We start from the raw sequence: 15,077 nt of genomic DNA on the forward strand, positions 1-15,077 counted from the left end.
GTTGCCATTCTCTAATGGCTTCTTTCTTTGGTTGTGGAAGAACACTCGCTGCTAAAGCTTCCTTTGGATTCTAATATTATGAATGCATGGATGAACTTTATTTTTTTATGATGATCCAGCTCACGTGGGGAAGACATGCGCGTTTGTTCCTTCATTTCACCACGGATTTGTTTGTAAACAAGAGACTGGATTTGACAGACAGGATGAGATTACATGAATGAATGAAGCAACACACATATGTGAGTAAAAATGTTTTTTCATATCTGATAGTATTGCATTGTTACAGATCGTTTGAGATCTACTGATTATGTGTCTAACTGAACATAACTTACCACGCTGTCACAGGCTAGAGAATGTTGTTGGTTCATTGTGCTGCGATTCAGGATCAAACTAGAACATGTATGGGCCAGGGCTCACAAAGCTCAATGTCCCGGGGCTATGTGTTTTCCAGACGGGCTACCAAAACGGAAGCCCGTCAGCAGACCGGTGAATCTTAAATAGTGAAATATCATTCCTTTCTTGATGTGTGTTGTTCACTCTCTTGACTTGATATTTGAAGGAAAAATATAATCGCAGAAGTTTTGATCATGCTGTTTTGACAGACTCTGCAGTGAGGCTTGTGTGTGATGCACGGTTCACGCTTATATCCACCGATCGGGCGGGCCAAGTAATAAAAAATAACATTCCAATTAATTGTGGGTGGATGAGAGATAAATCATTGTGTTTGTTTGATAAAGACATTTTGCGAGCCCTGTGGGAAAATCATCATTCCGGTTAAAACAATTCCTCATGTGTACTCACGGAGGAGACGGAGCTCATTATAATATGCAACGCTTATCCAATCACAGCAGTGGGAGTTTACTTCCGAGTCTTCAGTGCGGCACTCCCATAAAAACTGATTGTTCCATGAGAGAGGATCAAAACCAGGGTATAAAATAGCCTATTACTTATTCATTATGATGTTTTTGAATGTAAAAACCATGCAAACATCATTAGTTGACCTCAGACAACAGTATAATTTTTTTTTTTTTAATTGACTCCTTTCATTTTGTTTTATGTTATCATCTGCAGTTAATTGTTCATTTTGTGCCATGGCTCATTTATATCAAAATTACCATGTTCACCAGATAAGTATAATGAATGACTGTCAGCCATCATCCATTTAGCTAATAAGGTAAATAGGAAATGTTTACAATAGTTGCCTCACGCTGTATGCAGCTGCAATATGATACCACTACCATGGTCACAATTGGTGGGTATTGCTCTTATATGCTTACAAATTTGGAGTTTGGAATTAGACGTCAGTAACATGAATATTCTGTTTGGCCTTCTGTCTTTACAACTCCAACAGTGCATAAGTCTTAAATCAGAGATATAAATTTCAGTTGAACATGTTAAACAAATGTTTCTTATTGAATGTTCTCTCTCTCTTTTTTTTTTTTATAAATACTCCTGAGATTAAATATCTTGATACTATGTACAAGCTAAACCACCTAGGTCCTAGAACTGCGGTCCTGAAACTACAGCCTCGGTTTCCTTTTTCCTCTAATAAAAGTCACGTTAGCAGAAAATAAATAATATATATTATACAGGTATTCAGCAGACCAATAATCTTCACAAACTCTACATTTGGATTACTGGGAAAATTAAACAGAGAACATTTAAAAACAAATGTGGGGTTTCATTGTTCATTCCAAAGACTTTTATTCGTGCTTATTTTATTCCACTGATATCCCTGATATACTGATAAGATTGGAGAATTTGTTTAGTGTTTATTGTGAAAAGGGCTGTACAAATAATGTTTAATAGACTATAAAAAAGACATCTAACAGTATCTAATATTAGGTAGACAGACAATAAGATACACTCTTAACACATTAGTTAAGTAAATATTCTCCAGATAATATTCTAATCTTTTACCTTCAGTACAATGACAATCAAAAGGCAAATATTTAATTTTACACACACAAAAAAAACGTGTTTAGACAAAAGATAAACTACATCTTAATAAAAGTAAATAATTTCCAGAAAATATTTTAATAATTTGTTTTAGCTCTTTTACAAATCCAAAGCTTATTTTGCTGTTTTGAACTACAATTACAGAGAACTATTATTTTGAAAGGACTGTCAACCCTGCAGGGGCGCGTGTTGGTGACGTCATGGTGTCCTTTGACGCAGTAGGTCAACGTGATTTGTGGGGCAACTGAGCTGAACGCACGCACCGTGTTAACGGAGTCTATTTACTTTAGGTTTCATGCATGTTTTATGTTGAAATTGTGTACATTACAAGATGTCTGCATTCAGTAGAAGCGCGCTGTTGTTCTCTCTTGTTCGTTGTGTCAGGAGACAGCAGCAGTTCCCATGCCTGGAGACTCTGAATCATATTAAAACTGCGCAGGTTACAGCAGCACGAGGTCGAGATGTCCATTCATGTTCAGCGAGATATTTGGCAGACCGTGAAGTCAAGCATCCATGGACATTATATCAAAGAAGCCTGTCTACTGAGGTACCTGATCCATTTATGTACAAACAATTTACTGTCAAAACTCTTTTCTCCTGACACTATTCCTTGAATGTTTTAGGCACCATCTAAAGACGATGAGTACCCACCTCTACCCGAATACACCCCTAATGAAGTGGTCCAAGCAAAGGAAGTGTTCATCGTCCAGGTCAGGGGGCTTCCCTGGTCATGTACTTCAGAGGACTTAATTAGCTTCTTTTCTGGTACTTGTTTTTGATCTTTCAGTCTCAGAAGTAATTTTGGAGACATTATGTTGTTCCCCTACTTGATTAGGTCAAAAGAAGATTTGTTCACCTTGAAAAGCCGGACATGAAATAAGTCAGAAAAAATCTAATTTTGAAATGAAACGGTTTATTGAACAAAATATACAAAAGAAAATCTTTAAAAAAGTTTGAATATGTGTTTTATGTTTTGGCCCATGAGACAGTGAGAGGTGTACAATTAAACACTCCTCAGAAGTCTGTTATACCACATTTGATATTTACTTTTTTCTATGATTTGTATGTATAGAAAATCAAATTGACTCAGTCCACTAAATGTTCCTCTTGAAATATTAATAGCAATATAAAAGTTTTTGAAATCATTAGATTTAACAGCAAGAAGATACATGTTCCACAACCTGAATGTGGATGTCATTAAAATTATACTAAAAGGCCTTTTACTTGCTTAAAAAGTATGAACTATCATTATTATTATTATAATTCAGAGGCCTTAGAAATTCAAGTAATTCAGAAATTAAGTCAGCATACCCTCACTGTATGGATGTCAAGGTCCTGAATCCGATTTTTTTCCAGATTGTAGGATTCGAGGTGGAGTTCAGGGGATCCATATAATTCACAACAGGAACGGCAGGCCGACAGGACAGGCGTTCATTGAGCTGGAACACGAGGAGGACGTTTGCAAAGCATTGGATCAGCACAAGCATTACCTGGGGCAGCGCTATGTTGAGGGTAAGCAGAATTTGAATGAATACCCTATGCTTTAAAAATGTTTTGTGTGTGTGTGTGTGTTTTCATGTGTCCAATTGTACATAGAGCTCATATATAGTGAACACTTGTGTCATGTGTTTCAGTGTATGAGATAACAAACAAAGATGCTGAAGCCATATTAAAGGCTACACAGCCGATTACGGAGTCAGATGGAGTGGTGCGACTCAGAGGGCTTCCCTTCAGCTGTACTGAAAAAGACGTCATTCAGTTTTTCTCTGGTGAGAGATCATGTAAAATGTGACATTTAAACACCATTGCGCTGATAAAAGCCTCATGTTTCATCTGTCTGTTTTGATGTTCTGAAAACAGGGTTGGATATTGTGGAAGATGGAGTTACAATAGTCCTGAACAGGAAAGGAAGAAACTCAGGTGATGCTTTTGTGCAGTTTGCCACAAAGGAAATGGCTGAAAATGCCCTAAAGAAAGACAGAGAAGTCATTGGAAACAGGTTGGTATATCAAGTAATACTTGAAGCAAAAGAATGCAAATATATAGTTTTTAAGAACATTTATGTGTTTTTCCTTTGAAACAGTTCAATATGTTTGAACAGCTGTCTTTGAATAAGTCTTTTTAGGGAAATTACAAAGATCCTACTAAAAACGGTCAGAACGATCCCCGTTCACACAGATACGCAAAAACGAGGTCAGAAGTTGTCACTTTGTAAAGAAAAACTTAACTACATGCCCATAGACGGAACACAAATTTGTGTTTTTTTTAGTTTGACGTGTAAATTAACAGCCAAAACACATACGTTTTTAATTTTTAGTTGAAAATGGCCCCTAAGTCCTTTATAAAAGAGTAAAGGAATTTTCCCAATCAAGACTATTTGCATAATTTCACAGTGAAATAGTTTTTTTTTTTAGTATGTTATCATCTTCAGGTGACACTTTTGGTATTAAACAGCCAACTTTTAGCTGTTTGATGGCAAAATATTTTAGATTGAATATGTACTTAAATGTTTCAGATCTGTGTTGACAAAAGGTTTTTTCCCCTTCATATGCAGGTATGTTGAGATTTTTCCCAGCAGGAAAAGTGAGATCCATGCCCAGTATGGAAGAGGGCGAAATGAGGCTTCAGCTTCCATACCAGGAGCTGAGGACACGCCCCGCAAAATGAAAACAGGTAAGATGTTTATTACAGTGTCCCTTTACAACCAGGCTTTAAATAATAATGCATATGTTGTATACTGTGTGCACTCCCATGCATATTTCAGGGACCTTGTGGGTCATTTAAGTCTTGCATTCAGTTTTATTTATATGTGTCATAAATGCTAAATGGAAGCTAATGGGGATTCCAAAAATCTAAACAATTAGGAGTATATTATACATTATAAATTAAATGTATTAAACGCATTCCTTTTCTTAAAAATGGTTTAAAAGCTGAAATGTGAGATTTATGATTTTATAAAACCTGTGTTTGAGTTGTAACGTAGTTTAAATAATTTTTCCGGTTTAGTATGTTACCATAGACATTGCACATACAGTATCAGTTTTATTTGTGCAGGTCTTGAAAAGCCTCAAATGTGATTGTAAAAACCCTGCAGATACCCTGACTTTAATTTTGTGCACAGCAAACGGCAGCCCTATATCAGCAACACAGAACTTCATTCACATGAGAGGTCTGCCATATGAAGCCACAGGAGAGGACATTGTAAAGGTAAAGTGTTGTATTTAATATATTCTATTTAAGATATAGCACTTTTGTTTGCTTTTCATTAGGGCTGGACCAGAATATTCGAATATTCGTTCGATGGGTTGGTATTCGATTTTAAAATTTGTGATTCGAATATTCGTTGTTGTTGTTTTTTTCGTGAACACCTGGCATCCCGCTCAAAACGGCTCTCATTCGCGCTTGCATATGTTTACACTATAAAATCACTATAAAATACAATACTTTTTTTCAATTATCTTATAGCCAAGCCATTTTAATAGCCTCATTATACTTACTAAATATATTTGCTTCTTCTTAGTGTTCAGTGCACCAGAGCGCACAACTGCACAAGCTTATGTGGCAGAAGCCGTGTCTGAGCTTGCATTTTGGGTTAAACTGCGTTCGTTTGACATTGTGGAAAATAGAATAATATAATCAAAATGTTTTATCCTTTTTATACGTTAGGGATGTGACGGTGAAAAAATATTCCCTCAGCGTTTCCCTCAATGCTGTGCTTGTGCGCTGAGCGGCTGAACGCAAGCAGCTCTGTGCCGCGTTTACTTTCGGTTTGCCAATTCAGGGGCGGGTTGCTTGAATTGTGGGTTCATTAGCTATTATTCTATAATGAAAAACATAGCAACAAAACACTACAATGACAAACTCCCTTAAGTAGGCGCTTTTACATCGCTTTAAAACCAAATATTCCGCGATCATCTTGTAATTTAGCTCCTCGCTCTCGTGTAGAATATGATCTGACTGCTGCTGCTGATGTGCTGAGACGGCCGTTAGTTTGGCTCGAGTGGCACGTTCAGTTTTTTAATTGTAGTTAGTCTTAGACCCTAGCCCGGCCGTGTCCTACAGCTTACCAAAACTATCGGCCTGAGTACCGTGATTTTTTATTTTTTATTTTATTTTTTTATCCTCCCTATTAGGCCTACACATCGTTGCAGCCATTAAAATAGTTCAGTTTTGTTTTTAATGTCAAAGTAGTTATATTTTGTTTCGTTTCTTTTTTAAGTTAATTTAGAAAAATGTTTAAAGCGTTTTTTTGTTTGTTAAATTAAAGTTTTAGTTGTTTTAAAGTAATGACCAAGCGGACAGCAGCTGACAGTGAGTTAACCGCATGTTGGATCAATTTAGCCTCTCAAATCAACACTGGACTTGTCTTACTTGTAATGAAATCCATAGATATAAAACACTTCAAGCATCACAATGTTGGTTTAAACATTTAGCCTACTATCACCACCACCACCACAGTAAAAAGGCATTTTTGACAAGCTGAGGCTGATGCTGCTCGCAACGGCGCAAATGAAACAAATAAAATGAAGTGACGTGAATTGACGTGTTTTTTTAATTAATTAATTAATTTTTTATTTAATTAGTTTTTTTATTTTAGTGCCATATAGAACCTTTTTTTTGAGTAAACATTCCTCCCTATTACACATTGTTGCAGCCATTAAAATAGTTCAGTTTTGTTTTTAATGTCAAAGTAGTTATATTTCGTTTTGTTTCTTTATTAAGTTAATTTAGACAAATGTTTAAAGCATTTTTTTGATTGTTAAATTAAAGTTTTCTTTTTTTTAAGTAACGACCAAGCGGACTGAGTGAGTTAACAACACATGTTTGATCCATTTATCCTCTTAAATCAACACTTAACTTGTCTTGCTTATAATACGTTTTTTTTTTTTGAGGAAACGTGTTCAAAAAGAAATAAATAAAAATTAGGCAGGTTGTCTTAACTCACACTTCTCCGCAAAATTAATATAAATCCGATCTTCAATTCTTGCGCTATATGCACATTTAATGGAGTTCATGTCAACGAAAGCAACAGATATGAACTGCATTATAGGCTATTCATCAGCTCATTTCAAGATCAAAGACCGTAATATCAGAACGAGTGACCTAAGCACTGTAAGAGCATTGAGTCTCATTAATGAAGATGATTGTGTTTTTGAGCATCTAAGAGGTTCGGCAGTTTGCGTGTTGGCTTGCTTTACTCATTTGCGGCGATACTCTAAACACTGTGAGCCATCTTGACAGTCGTGTTGTCATAGTCTCATGTTGTTTCCACCAGCGCCGCACACCTCATTGTTTCTTTTAATTAATGAATGTCTAAAATATAAAATGAAGGAAAAAGCCTGCGTTTGAGGTATGACGTGAAAATTGGCCCGAAGCCCGGCCCCAGGAGCAGAAATAGGGGCTCTTAGTCTGTTCTATAACTGAACAGAATTATTTTTACTAGCTACTATAATATATCAAAACTGGGACGTAACAGATCTGTGTGTTTTGTATCACTAGTTCATTGCCCGTTCGCGGAGCATAAAAGCCCTGCCCGCGTGAGGCGCGCCGCTTCTCCAGAGTCCAGCCTTTATTAGAGAGAAGGATATGTTCAGCTCCTTCCCTCCGAAGCTTCGAATATTCGATGTTGATCACTACCAAAGCTTCGAAGCTCAAAAAATGGTATTCGGACCAGCCCTACTTTTCATGTGCTTCACTGTCAATGTGGTAGCCAAGAGGAGTGTAATATGAATTACAGGTGTTACAAGTTAAGTAATTATTAAAACCTCATCTATACTGAATGACTGAGGTGTAATTTGTGTTCCAGTTTTTTACTCCCATCAGACTGATGAAGGTTCTTGTAGAGTACAGTCCTAACGGACGACCCACCGGTGAGGCAGAAGCCTATTTCCAAACACATCAGGATGCCGTTTCAGCCATGTCCAAAGACAGAGAGTATATAAGTAAGCAATGAATATGTGTGATCTTCTGAAATAACCCAAATGTGGCCCAAAATGTTTAAGATAAACAGGAAGTGATTAACCTGTTTTTTTTATTTATTATTTGTATGTTTTTCTGTCATCCAGAGGAGCGATATATTGAGTTGTTCCTGAATTCATCAGCATCAAGGGAAGAACAATAGGATGAAAGTAAACTGTATTTAAATGCATCCCAATGTATGAGTATATTACAAGAATACATAGTACCAACATTAAAAGAGAACTTTACAGATATTTCCTGTCCTGTTGTTTCTTTTCGGACATTAACTTCTGATTTCAGATCGAAGCAATGTTAACAGAATAGTCCTGTTCAGTGGAAGTGCCCAATGTTGTTGAAAAAGTACCTGTAACTTCATGCACTTCCAATATATATACAAGTATGTTTGTTCATGCATTTATATATTGGTAATGTATAAAATGGAGGCTTAGACTGAAGAATCCACATTCATTAATAACATTTTATTGCATAAGAATAAAATACACGGCAGGCATAAAACTACCTTTTATCTCTTTACATTATTTCATAACATTTTAATGTAGTGTTCCATAATATGCTGTTTTGTCTGAATTGTACATTTTTTGCACAATTTATAAATGTTTGACTCAAGAGTTTAAATGTTAATGTGCTTTCTTCAGTGCATAGTTTTCAAAAAGCTGAAAATACTCCTAATTTTTTAAAAAGACATCAATATTAGTTATTGTATCACCTTACTTGCAATATTAATTGACGGAGACAATTCAAGTACAAGAACTGCATAAATCCACTTGGTGGACAGCTTCACTCATCCACAAGAATTCAATGAAATCATGAAACAATCGTTCTTAAAGCATTTCTAACAAAAAGCTGGTTAAAAAAAAAATCATCCCTTTTTGGCAAATGTCTGCAAAACAAATTATGGATATGTTGTATAAATTGAGATGCCCGACACTGATTGATGATCCATAATGCGATGTGCGATTTTTGTACAGCACCATTTCCGTTGATAAAGCGTTAAAGCTTCTGTGCTCGACCTCAGGATGGGGAGGACCCGTACTGCTGCAGTAACTGTGAGTAGCAGTCGTCACACACATGCTCAGGGTTGATGGAGGAGGGCAGAGGGAGTTCATTAGCCATGCAGTTCTCACAGAACACGCCACTGCAGTTCTTGCATTGTCTCTGAAATGGTTAAAAAGACACACCACTAAATGCACTTGTAAAACAGTTCTATTCCATAGTTCTGATGATGACGATTCCTTAAAAGTACTGTAATAGAAACAGTGCTCAATATGTATTATGTTGTGCTTAAGTCAGATAGATAGATATGATTCTTTGATTAACAAGTTCAAAAGATCAGCATTTGTTTTAAACGGAAATCTTTTGTAGCATGACAAATGTCTTTTCGGTCACTTTTGATCATTTAAACGTGTCCTTGCTGAATAAAAGTACTAATTTCTTTAAAACAAAAATGTACTGACAGCAATCTTTTGAATGGTAGTGATGTGCTTTTAAAAAGCAATGACTTGTTAAACCCTCATCCTTCCCTCGAGAGTTCATCGGAGTGGTACAAGACCCTAGGACTTTTGTCACACTTGACCAAAAATGCACAATTATTTGACCGGATTAAAGGAGTTTTTTGGTCAATTTGACCCCCATAGGAGTGAATAGAATACAAGGAATGCTTCAATACACAGAGAAAAACCTAAAAATGCTAATTTGCTTCATATAGTGCTAAAAGGCCATCTAGTGGCACAAGTCATGAAACATGTTATACTGTTTTATCTTTTTTTTCCACAAGAGGCCAGCAAAGACACCCAATATAAGATATTTTGAGCTGAATTAAAAGGGTTATGCATGAAATTGGAAAGAATGTGCTTAAATGACTATTTATTTATTATTTATAGATCAAATCTAGCAATTTAAGGGTATATAAAATAAACTCTAAATTGCATTAAAAAATATAAAAATGAAATAACATTTCTTCTGGACAAAGAAAAAATTAAGTATAATTTTAGGGCTTCGGTTCATTTTGACCCGTGAGGGAAGGATGAGGGTTAATGAAGACTAGTGTTGGATTGCTTTGCTTTGGTACCTTGGGTGTAGTCAGGGAGTCTTGATTTTCACACATCAGGCAGATGGAAGGGTCAACATCTTTACAAAGAGACTGGTCCTATCAAAGAGAAATAAATTATTGCAGGGAACCTCTCAGATAAAAAAAATAAATAAATAATAATAATAGAATAATTACTGATGAAATGTACCTGTACATCTTCATGAGACAGTGTCCTGAGAAAAATAATCAATTTTAATAACATTGAAGTAGATCATTGCAGTTTTATGCAACTGGTTCAGCATTTAAGATCAGACTTACAAACTGGAACTTAGACTTGACTCGTTTTCTTTTTTGACAGACTCTAACTCCTATTTAAAAACAAAAATACTGAATTTCAGGGAACACCATGCTCTACATATAGAGAAAGAAACTGAATGGCTATAGGTGTAAAGCAGGTCTCACCTTTCTGATGTCCTCCGTGTGCTGCCTCATGTCTCTCTGCGGAGGCGTTTTTCCTAACAGAGCTTCAGAAGTATGGCCTCCAGGAAGCTCTCTCCATTTCTTGACCTCTTGTTCCAAAAGCCACCTATCACACAAAGAAAGATGTGGGCTTGTTAAAGGGATAGTTCACCCAATGACCCAAAAATGAAAAGTCTGTCATCATTTACTTACCCTCAAGTCGTTTCAAATCTGTATACGTTTCTTTCTTCTATTGATCAAAGAAAGATATTTTGAAGAATTTTGCAAATCAAACAGTTGATGGTAGCCATGGACTTCCATAGTAGGAAAAAAAATACTATGGAATTCATTGGCTACCTTGAACTGTTTGATTTCCGACATTCTTCAAAATACTTTTCTTTGTGTTCAACAGAAGAAAGAAATTCATAGTTTTGGAACAACACAAGGGTGAGTAAATAATGACAATTTTCATTTAGTGGACACTGATTATAATTTCCATATCATTAGCGGTGGCTGTGCAATCATCTGACAGAATCATAATGAAAACTAACTCATGTGCTTCAGTCAGGGATCAGGAAAGCAATGTTAAAGACCTGTTATAAGATCAGTTTCATGTTAAAGCTATCTTATTTGTTATAATTCAATTGTAAAATGTACGATATGGTTAAATTCGTTAACATTAGTTAAACCATCAGGTACCATATATTTATATTATATTTAAATGTATATTTTACCAATATTTTTTTATTTATTTGATCAAAAATACAGTAAAAACAGTAATATTGTAAAAGATTATTACATATTAAAATAACTTTTATATTTAAAGGGTAACTAAACCCTAAACCAACTTTTTTTAGTTAATGATCTGTAATACTGGGGCTTTATAAATGCTGTTCATTGATTCGAGTAAATGTTTTGACATTTGAGTATAAAGTGTTTTAATTCTATAAAATATGGTGTAAAACCGCCAAAGTGATGCCCTCTTAAGGTTGAACGGTGGCTACTGCAGTTGAATTTTCCTATTGGACGTTGTGGTACATCGTGACGTAGGATGGTACCTCTAACGGCTCACTATCCGCGCCCCTGGCACGAGCTCACCACGCCCTCAGAAATGTTTCCCCCAATCACACGATGAGAACGGCTTCACTCCAGAATGAACTCTCATGTTACATGAAGCAGAGACATTATGAATGAAACTGACTTGACACTTGCTTTAACATTGTATTGAAGAAAATACGGTTAAATAATGCAGTTGTCAGTACACGTCAGGCTTTTCTTGCGATATTATTGCCGCCCGTCATGTGTACAGATAATTTTCATACATGAGACGCGCTTTCAAACCCTGATCTATTATCTGATCTATTTTTAGTGGCATTCAGTGTAAGGATTTGACTGTTCATAGATTAGGTCAGTTCTCTTGCGCTGCTGCTTCACTAGCATCGTCGGCATCGGGATTTAACGCAGTTTGAGCAGCGGCTCGCATTGATAAGGCTCTGGGTCTGTGTCTACAGACAATTCACCCTCCATCAATTCAGGTGAAGGTAGGAGAAATGACCGCTCTGTTGCAAAGCTGGCGTCCGTCAGCCCCGCCCTAGGTTCGTCTCCGTTGGGCTCTGCCCACTTTTCCAGCATTTTTCAAAATTTGCCAGTGGGCGGAGTTAAGCTCTGAGCAGGGGTTTAGTTACCCTTTAAATATATTGTAACATGTAATTTGACAAAGCTGTATTTTCAGCATCATTCTTTAGTCACATGGACCTTCCAGAAATCATTCTAATATGCTGATTTGATGCTCAGGAAACATTTCTTATCATCATCATCAATGTTGAAAACAGTTGTGCTGCTTAATATTTTTGAATTTGACTAACCTCAAACTCTTGAACAGTATTCTGTATGTAGAAATTACCATTAACCTGGATCAATAATGTCTGTGAAAATATTATTCAATGCTTCATGATGCTTAATGAATCAACTAACAACGAACAAGATATTTTGCTTTCTACATATTAGTCAATGAAACAAAACATAATGGTTGACCACTATTTGTAACATCGCAACAGTGAGTAAATCTCAGTACCTCTGCCGTCGTAAGTGCTCAACCTCTTGCTGCAGACTCGCAATCTTGTCCCCAAACTCCTGCTTGAACAGTCGATTGGCCTCATCCGCCAGGTCCCGCTCTCGTTCTGCCTTCTTACATCTGAAGTTGGGCCACATTAACTTAATGAGGTGAAATGAAAACTTAACTAAACTAAAAAGCCATGGAAAAATGAAGATGATAAAAGCATAAAAAAAGAACTGAGGGAGGAACTTAAAAGACAGCTAGAGAGGACAGGAGGAAACATGACTAGAGCAGAAACTGTAAATACTCAAGAAGACAAAGCAGTCTGACAAGTGTCTGATTTTTTTTTTTATTAAGCTATATTTGTACTACAGTTCACATCTATATTAAGTCTACATACACTTCAGTCCGTTCACAAATTAGAGGATTTCATCACCGAGACTTTTTGCAGAATCTGTAAAGCTTGGTGTCACAAATATCTTTCCAAAGCTTTGACATTTGGCATCAACTACCACTGCATCAAATTCAGATTACAATAAGCTGTGAAATAATTCAGGCACGCAATCTTGCACTCAACATCACTTCTTGCAACAACAAAAAAGAAGAAAAAAAAAAAGAAACAGAACCTCCTGAATATGCCTGAAAGAAACATTCAGTTCCATCAAAGCACTCAACATCATCAAACTTAAGCAAGTTGGTCAAATATTCAGGTCCAAGTTTTTTGAGGCATCAACCAATATTAACTGAATAATATGGTGTTGCATACTATCATATAGAGTATAAAACGATTGTACGTTTTTGTAAGGAATGTTTCCCCGTGCTGGACTGAAGTGTTTTATGGGTTTTTATAATGATAACTTTGAGAAGTATCCTGCTATCCGCTTTTTACAGTATTGAGAAGTAGAGATATAAGAGAGATGCATTTCCATTACTTAAAATGTACGTTTGCCATCTTTGTTCTAAGATTGGCCAAAACAGCTGCATTTTACTTGGGTTAAAACATACAGAGGGAAACTAGAGACAGGAGCACTGGATCAGGCGTACAATATTGAAAAATGAGGGGTGACAGAAGCAAGATCTGTAGTTTTCAGTCCGGTTTCAAGACAAAATAACAGCGATGGATCTGAAACTCAGTAATAAAATAAATACCCTAGTCATCTATGTTATGCGAAATCAAACTGAAGATCTGATTTTTTTTCTTTAATTTAGGCTTTTTTTGGAAACTATCCGGTGTTTGCGATCATTTTATTGCTGCCTCTGAAGGAGTTTCCCAGCAGTTGAGTTCAAGCTTCGTGCCTGTTTAGCCATGTCGTTCTCACTGCTCAGGAAAAATGAGTGGAAACACAAGAGAATGAGCATGCGAAAAAACGTCAAATGAACAGGTAAAAGCAAAGAAGGAATTAAGAGAAGACAGAGACAGAGAGCAGAAGTTATTTTAGAAACAGACTGTTGACGACCTGTGGGAGGCAGCAATGTTTCTCTAAGAACTGAAACAGGAAAGAGTAAACTTGTCTTATAAGTGCCCTGATTTGTGCTCTATATATGTGATTTGCACTCTCTCTGTCAGAGGAAATCTGCCCACCCTGAATAATCCATCCTTGGAAAATTATTGTTATTAACAATGGGATCCAAAAGTCCACATTGAAAATCTGTGATTCAAAACCTAGGATTGCTATAAAAATTGGTAGCACTTTACAAGATGGTTCAATGTGTTAACTTTAGATTAATATTGTTAACTAGAAATCATTTTAAAGCATTTATTAATGTAGGTTAAAGGTGCCGTATGTAATTTTTACTAAAGCATACAAATACCATGTTTTGCAGATATTTAGGAAACATGCCAAGTAAACATAGAAAGAAACAAAGAAAAACAATGCCACAGCCAGTTATTCCACTTTGAAATGTGCGTTCCATGTCGAAATGTCTGTTTTTGTTTTGGTTCGTGTGATCCCGCCCACTGACGATTTACCCAATAGTATTTTGACAACCCAGGTTGCCAGTCGGTGAAAAACACAGCATACTGTAGCCATGGAAGCTATGACCTAAAAAGCTATGACCTGAGGCATATTAAAAACTCATAAACTTACAGTGTAAGGCTCATCACCTTACATTGTCAATTGTGCTCATTCCTGTTGCGTGTCCTCAAACTGGGGGCGGGAGAAACAACTCTCTCCAGTATTTTGAATTTGGACTGCAGTACCCATTTCAACCACTATTACATACTGCACCTTTAAATGTTCATTTATAAATATATACAGTACATAAATATTAAATATATAAATTGTTCTTTAATTAATGTTCAGTCATAATATATCAACAATATATGAAATAAAAAAAACTATTTAAAAATGTATTAGTATTACTATTTGTAGGTCACGGATCAAATAAAAATTTGGTAACACTTTACAATAAGGTTGTATTAGTTAATGCTTTAGTTAACATGAACAACACATCTGTTCAGCATTAGTTTATCTTTGTTAACGTTAATGAATAAAAACCCAGCTGTTCATGGTTTGTTCATGTTAGTTCTCAGTGCATCAACTAATGTTAGCAAGATTTTAATAATGCACTAGTAAATGTTGAAATTAGCATTAC

At 36.0% G+C, this 15,077-nt stretch overlaps 2 protein-coding genes across 11 annotated transcripts in view; one reads left to right on the forward strand and one right to left on the reverse strand.

Annotated features, from left to right (window-relative positions):
* Positions 1–152: 152 nt before the first annotated feature.
* grsf1 (G-rich RNA sequence binding factor 1) lies at positions 153–8,542 on the forward strand. The gene is made up of 9 exons (XM_079815113.1): positions 153–2,506; positions 2,583–2,724; positions 3,316–3,471; positions 3,594–3,728; positions 3,820–3,958; positions 4,514–4,632; positions 5,081–5,166; positions 7,766–7,901; positions 8,025–8,542. Exons 1-9 carry the CDS (start codon positions 2,291–2,293, stop codon positions 8,078–8,080), a joined length of 1,185 nt encoding a protein of 394 aa, XP_079671239.1. The 5' UTR covers positions 153–2,290; the 3' UTR covers positions 8,081–8,542.
* The window catches only part of rufy3 (RUN and FYVE domain containing 3), a 20,247-nt gene continuing 13,539 nt past the window's right edge, over positions 8,370–15,077 (reverse strand). For 5 of the 10 annotated variants that reach the window (XM_079815107.1, XM_079815106.1, XM_079815108.1 and 2 more), the window contains one exon: positions 12,810–13,800. In XM_079815107.1, the coding sequence (XP_079671233.1) occupies positions 13,728–13,800 (73 nt within the window). In that variant the 3' untranslated portion in view covers positions 12,810–13,727. Of the gene's footprint in view, positions 9,094–10,006; positions 10,085–10,175; positions 10,201–10,285; positions 10,336–10,429; positions 10,554–12,500; positions 12,621–12,809; positions 13,801–15,077 lie in introns of those variants that run through there. The other 5 variants (XM_079815100.1, XM_079815104.1, XM_079815103.1 and 2 more) reach the window with 2 other exon arrangements.

This window comes from Gobio gobio, assembly GCF_949357685.1.
Source record: "Gobio gobio genome assembly, chromosome: 4".
Classification (NCBI taxonomy): domain Eukaryota; kingdom Metazoa; phylum Chordata; class Actinopteri; order Cypriniformes; family Gobionidae; genus Gobio; species Gobio gobio.

Bases quoted from the DNA above. Each gene is read 5' to 3' on its own strand.
- grsf1 (XM_079815113.1), top strand. From the start codon at position 2,291: ATGTCTGCATTCAGTAGAAGCGCGCTGTTGTTCTCTCTTGTTCGTTGT. The intron at 2,507-2,582 runs GTACCTGATCCA...TGAATGTTTTAG, and splicing joins AAAGAAGCCTGTCTACTGAG to GCACCATCTAAAGACGATGA. The intron at 3,729-3,819 runs GTGAGAGATCAT...TTCTGAAAACAG, and splicing joins CGTCATTCAGTTTTTCTCTG to GGTTGGATATTGTGGAAGAT.